Source organism: Phoca vitulina, unplaced genomic scaffold (assembly GCF_004348235.1).
Source record: "Phoca vitulina isolate PV1807 unplaced genomic scaffold, GSC_HSeal_1.0 scaffold23, whole genome shotgun sequence".
NCBI lineage: Eukaryota > Metazoa > Chordata > Mammalia > Carnivora > Phocidae > Phoca > Phoca vitulina.
This window is the reverse complement of record NW_022589726.1, coordinates 20,803,886-20,810,478: the sequence shown is the minus strand read 5'-3', so window position 1 is coordinate 20,810,478 and position 6,593 is coordinate 20,803,886. Positions and strand designations below refer to the sequence as shown.

General features: G+C 57.3%; 1 protein-coding gene across 1 annotated transcript; it reads left to right on the top strand.

The window, feature by feature from the left end:
* The first annotated feature begins 1,466 nt into the window (after nt 1-1,466).
* On the top strand, nt 1,467-3,981 carry AQP6 (aquaporin 6). Its single transcript, XM_032421096.1, has 4 exons — nt 1,467-1,829; nt 2,610-2,768; nt 3,032-3,112; nt 3,769-3,981. The coding sequence occupies exons 1-4, from the start codon at nt 1,467-1,469 to the stop codon at nt 3,979-3,981; spliced, it is 816 nt and encodes a 271-aa protein (XP_032276987.1).
* Nucleotides 3,982-6,593: the final 2,612 nt, after the last annotated feature.

Genomic DNA, 6,593 nt, shown 5'->3' with positions numbered 1-6,593 from the left:
TTTAGCAAAGGAGCAGCAGGATCAGATTTGCATTTTAGAAAGATCTCTCAGGCTGCAGTGTGGATAATTGATTGGAGCTGAGTGAGGAAGCAGACAGAGAGACTCGTTCAAGGCCACAGGGCAGCAGGTGGCAAGAAGAGGGCCCAGTCAGGAAATATTTAGGATTCCAAATCAGCCGGACTTGATGCCTTATTGGTTGGGGGCAGGAGGGAGAGAAGGTTCAAGGATGCTTCCCAGGTGCTCCCAGCTGAGCTGGAGAAAACAGGAAGAGTGCATGGGGGGTGGGGGGCGCACAGAGAGAGATGAAGATCTCATTTTGAGACAGGTCACATTTGAGGAGCCTGAAGACAACCAGGGCATATCCACTGAGCAGGAAGTTATGGCCAGGGGTGAGGTCAGGGCCCCCCGGATGTGATGAAGAGTGAAGACTTACGTCAACAGCTCCACAGATTCTTCTTAGGGAGGAGATCCCTTTGTTTGGGAAAATAGCTTGATATGCTGCCGGGGTTAAAAGGGCAGAGCCTAGGGCCTGGCTGACCTTAGGGCCCGCATTGTCACAAAAATGGCTCAGCCGCCCTGTGTGAGACTTGAGAGGAATTGTTCAGGCCCCTGAGAAGGAGGAGAGCAGGGCATGGAGGGGAGAGGGTTGAGAGGGAGGGGGCGGGCAAGGGAGACAGGACGGGGCAAGGACAAAGCAGTGGAAATTCCCAGCTCGCAGGGGAAATTCTCCACTGCTGCGTGTGTCATCTGATCAGCTGTGGAATAAGCCCCTCCTCCCTCTGTCGCCCCTGCACCCACACAGACCCAGGTCCTTAGAAAATTTGACTCTGTTCACATCTGCTTTCTGTGAATAGGGATTTAGGTGGGAATGGAGGAAAGAGCTTCATTTCACATCTGGGTTTATGGGGCATCGGATAGTGTGAGCCCATTTGGAGGCAGAGCCTGCAGGCAGAGGGGGCCAGGGGAACAGGAGCCTCTGGGAGTGCATGGGACCCTCGGAAGCAGGCCTTGGACTTGGGGATCTGAGGAGCTTGCTGCATCTAAGCTGGAATTCCATGCCCACCATTACTCCTGCACCCGCTACGCTCAGGCTGGGCCTCTGCCTGCAGCAGCGTCAGGTCTGTCGGGCTTGGGAACCTGCAGCTTCCAGCTCGGCGCCTAGGGGCTGCCCCCCTCCCCCAGCTGTGGGGGGGGCGGAGCAAGCAGGGGAGCACCAGTCCTCATACGGGCCTCACGCCTCCCACCGCCCCCCCCAGACGCACACAAGCCTGTCAGCCTGCTCCTGCCAGTCTGACCAGCAGGCCCCTGGGTCAGCAGCGAAGGAGAGGAGCAGGCCAGAGACAAGAGACCCCCGGAGACAGCCGAGATCAGAGGCCAGAGAAGCAGAGGTCCCAGAGAAGTAGAGGCAGCCGCCAAGGCAGCCGGGCCCGGACCCAGGGCGGCCCGGCAGGTGACGCAGGGCCAGGATGCTGGCCTGCCCGTTGTGGAGAGCTACCAGCAGGGCGCTGTTCGCCGAGTTCCTGGCCACGGGGCCGTATGGGTTCTTCGGCGTGGGCTCAGCCCTGCCCTGGCCCTCGGCGCTTCCCACGGTGCTGCAGATCGCCATCACCTTCAACCTGGCCACGGCTGTGGCTGTGCAGATCACCTGGAAGACCAGCGGGGGCCACACCAACCCCGCCGTGACTCTCGCCTTCCTTGTGGGCTCCCAAATCTCCCTGCCCCGTGCTGTGGCCTATGTGGCTGCCCAGCTGGCCGGGGCCACTGTGGGGGCTGCTCTGCTTTATGGGGTCATCCCAGGAGACATCCGAGAGACCCTCAGGGTTAACATGGTAGGTGCAGGGAGGGGCACCTGGCAGGACCAGGAAAGGGATGCCCACCCGGGTGGTAAGGGTGGACGGCCAGGCCTGAGGAGAGGGGACAGGGAGGAAATAACTGAGCCCCGTGTTCCTTGCCTGCTCTGGGCTGCGCCCTGGGAGTCAGGGGAACCAGACTGTGGCCTTAGTGCAGGCAGAGCGGGAATGGGGTTATGGTACAAGGTGGCACAAGGGCAGGAGTCAGGAAAGGACCGGGCATTGAAGGGTCAGGGTAGCCAGGGACGCCTGGGGCTGCAGGTAGTGGCAGGGGACCCGGCATGCCCTTCTTCTCTTCCGGTCCACCCCGTGTGCCCTGCTCTTCTGCGTCCCCATGTTCCTCCTTTCCCAGCACCCTGAGGCCTGTCTCACTCCCCCAGATTCCCCTAATCATCTATCCTTCCACCTACATCCCCCCCCTCCGTCCCCTCCTTCCCTTCCTACCCACGGTCTCCTCCCAGTCTGCCCGAAAACCTGCACCCCCCTGCTCCGAGCCTTCCCTTCCCCGACAGAACTGAGCCCTTCGCCAACTACTGGCTGCAGCCCCCCGGGGGCTAGGAGGGCGGCCACTCCCTTCCGCAGGGAGCAGGTGTCCAGGGCTGACCCGAACTGCACTGTACAGCTCTCCCCGCTCCATCTCCCCGGGGCCTGGAACCGGGGTGGTGAGGCGTCACCTCCTTACGGTGAGGAAATGAGGCCCGAGCGGGTCACCACCCACTGGCAGAGCCGTGTCACCTACAGCCTAGCCTCTGCACCCAGGTCCGGAGCAGCGTCTCGACGGGCCAGGCTGTGGCAGTGGAGCTGGTTCTCACCCTGCAGCTGGTGCTCTGTGTTTTCGTTTCCACCGATAGCCGCCAGGCATCGGGCTCCCCGGCCACCATGATGGGGATCTCTCTGGCACCGGGCCACCTCATTGGGGTAAGAGGCCAAGGGGACACCGTGTACATGCACAAACTGGTCTCTCCCTGAGGAGGCTGCAGGGACCCTGAAGGCCAGGAAGGGTCCCTCCCTAAGCCCCTCATGCGTTGGGTGGAAGCTGTGTTCCCACAGTCCAGGTCTGGGATACGGCGCCGCAGTGGCCAAGGCTGGGACCAAGGCTCTAAGCCAGGGCAGAGGGGGCTGTCCCCTCCTGGGCCTGCCCTAAGCCTCCTCACACCCTGAACCTGCACTCTCCCGCTCAGGTCTACTTCACCGGCTGCTCCATGAACCCGGCCCGCTCCTTTGGCCCCGCGATCATCATCGGGAAGTTCGAGGTCCACTGGGTGAGAGCCTCTGCTGGCCGCTGTGAGGTGGGGAGGGGCTGGGCAGGGGCCCTTAGGGACAGTGGCCTTCACCAGTGGGGGGTCCACAGGGACTTGGGGAGACAGGTCCCCCTACCATGGACCATCTTGACCCCCAGGCGAGGTTTCCCTAAGCTCAGAAGACGAAGGCGAATATCCTGGCTTGTACTTCCTTTCTTTCCAGCTTCAATAGCCAAGGGGACCCAGTAGACTGTCGATAAATGGGCCAGGGCGGGAGATGCAGCCTCAGCCCAGGCCTCAAGTCCTGGCTGTTTCCTTATTCACTTCCTCCAGCTGGACCAGTTTCCAAACTTGGATAAAGAAAAAGACAAACAGAAATAGACACACACACACACCAGCCGAAGCAGGAACAGCACTTAGCCAGGGCTCCTGGTTGGAACAGGGGAGGCGAGAAGAGGGAAACAGGAGGGGTGAGGAGACTGGGCCTGCCCTGTGCAAGGCAAGGTCACCTCACCTGCAGAGACTTGGCAGGCAGGATGCCTGCTTCTCCATTTTGTCATCGTGTAGACAGCTCGAGGGGTCCTGGGAGACCAAGTTAATACTAGGGAACCAGGCGAGGGTCCCAAAGCTACCCTATGATCCTGATAACTCATGCCCACTTCTCTCTGCCCCCTCAGATCTTCTGGGTGGGACCCATGACAGGAGCTGTCCTGGCTTCGCTCATCTACAACTTTATCCTGTTCCCTGACACCAAGACCATGGCCCAGCGACTGGCCATCCTCATGGGTACTGAAGAAATGGAGACAGTGGCAGAAGAGGAGCCCAAGAAGAGAGAATACCAGTCCAGTTCAGGGGATACTAAAACGGGGAACGTGTGTCAGATGGTATAGAACTTGGCCTTCACCTTTGGGCTTCTGAGAGGAGCCCTTTAGGTGGGTAGCTTGCCTTGTACAACCAGACTTCAGGTTTTATAGGGGGTGGGGCCAGGGTGGGGGAATGAGGGCAGGAAGGATGGGGATGCTAGGCCTCTTGTCCTAACAGGGTGGGCAGGGAATGCCAATCCCTATCCCTGGCGTTATATTTCTAGACAGAAAGAATCTGGGGAGCAAATCTGTTCAGTTTCCTCCTCCTACATCTCTTAATGGGACAGAGCAGAAGGAGGCAGGGAAATTCATGATTGCCCTCCCCTTCTCTCGTCCATCTGGATCCTAGTGGGCATCCTGAGCCTCTGGATCACCTTGCCTTGGGTATTGGAGCCCAGACAGCCACTCAGCTTAGACACTAAGGGCTATAGAGACCTTGGGGAACCCCAATGTCTTACCCATCCTTGAGGGGAAAACCAGAATTCCCAGAAGAATTGGATCCTGGGACATTCTCTGAGCTCCTCATAAGGCTATCTCTGCTCCTGGGTATGGTTTGCGGGCTACAGACCAGCCCTCAGGGTGGGTGCTTCCTGAGGACAAAGACTGTCCTTCTGATCGATCTTCATTCCTCACGCCTCTAAATGCTCAGGAGAGGACCCTGCCTTTGGGAAGAGCTGACACAGAGAGGAGCCTTTTCTAGGGCTGGCAGAGGGGCAGGATAGACACAAGGGAGGTTTGGGCCAAACAGGCCTTTCCCAGGGTAGGCTCTCCCCAGATGTTTGCCCACCTTCCACCCCACAGCCCCACTCATGGGAACAATCCTGAGAGGGGTAAGTCCCTATCCCAGCCACCTGTCCCTGATCTGGGCCACAAGCTGTCTCCAGCCTCATTCTCAATTCTGCCAGGATCCTCAAAAAGCTACTGAATGAGTCCCAAGGATGGTAAGAACTCAGGAATGACCCAAGAAACCAAGATTTGCAGTTCAGTGCCTCTGAAGGACTATTAGTCTCAGTTGGTTTGTTAATATTTATAAGCTGCTGTAAATATACTCTCCCCATGACTTGGGGCCCTATCTGGATCTCAGCTTCCCCAGCTATAAAATGGGCACAGTCCTCCCCCAGGGCCTGCTGTGAAAACAAACAAGAGACTGGAAAATGTTTTCGGAAGTTAAAATGCTAGAAAAACAAACCCAATAAATGATGATTATTGTCACTGTTACTGTAATTATCGGGTTTGAATACAATTGCTGTTGGTAATGGGAGGGAGGAGGGAAGAAGGGAGAGGGGGATGATTGAGAGGGAGGGAAAAGAGAGTAGGCTTTTCTCCTTTCATCTGTTTCACTTACTCGCACTGCCTCCTTCTCTCCTGGATCTACTGACCCAGGAGCTGTGTGTGTGTGGAGGGGGTTGAGGAGGGCCACTGGAACAAAGAGACAAGCCAATAAAAGTCAGTTCTTCTCATCTCTATGGTGCCCATCACCATGGTACCCTGAGATACAGCAACCAAATCCATAAAAAAGATAGGTCCTTTTCCATGATGTCTCCAATGGCACTGGGGATGGGAGGGGCTCCCAAAGTCTTTCAAGGGTAGGGTGACAGAGCCCAGCCGGTGACCAGAGTGAGAGCTGAGTCCCCAAGTGCTCGTGGCCACAGTGGCCGTGTTCAGGATTCTGTGATATTGTCAGTGTGGAGTACTATTCACATCTGTCCAAGCCGGGCCCCACTCATCCATCTTCACAATCTCTCTGGGCCCAGGGCTTCTTGTGCCCTTTTATGAGCAGGGACAGCTGGGTGTGTGGGGGGGTGGGGGGGAGGTGGGGAGGGATGTGATTGACTTGCTAAAGGTCACCCAGCTCAGTACCACAGCCCCCTAAGGTCTCCTCAGCTCCCAGCTTAGAATTTTCCAAAACAGAGCTCCGGGGGGCTTATACAAGTTATATAGCCAGAGGAAGGAAGGAAGGAAGGAGGGAGGCAAGAACTAGAAGGTTGACAAGGGCAGGGGGGTGGAGCTCCTACAGTAGGGCTCTGAAGCTCCTAGACAAATTATCTCTGCGTCCCCAGAGCTGAGCACACACTGGGTGCTCAATAAAAGTTTGATGAATGAATGACTGAGGCTAGGTGACTGGGGAGGGAGGGGAGGCGGGGATCGATCACGAGAATTCAGGAGTTACAACTTCAGATGTGCCAGGATGAGAGCAGCTGAGACACCTATGCTCACAGGGAGGGGTAGCTGGGACCAGGGTGCATAGCACCCCGGAGCCCCCAGCCCCTACTCCAGAGCTGACTGCGGAACCCCTGTCTCCGGGCCCAAAGGGTGAGGGTGACTGCTCAGAGAGAGTTGGGGGCTATTTTCATGACGAGTTCTTTAAAGCTGCGCTCTGTCAGAATAGACTAGAGCAAGGGGGAGACAAGCTTCGTGAAAAGTGAGGAAATAGGTTAGAATCTGAAGAGCGTCCAAAGTTAGACATAGGAATGAGTAACCAAAGGTTAGCTTCTCCTTCTCTGGAGCCCTTTAATAGGACAGCCAGCCATCTGTTTGGATGGCCCTTGGGGAGCCAAATTCACAGGTTCCAGCCTGCGACAGCAGGGCTTCATAGCCCCAGCCCCTCGGCCTGGGTGGAGGGGGCGGTGGGAGCATGG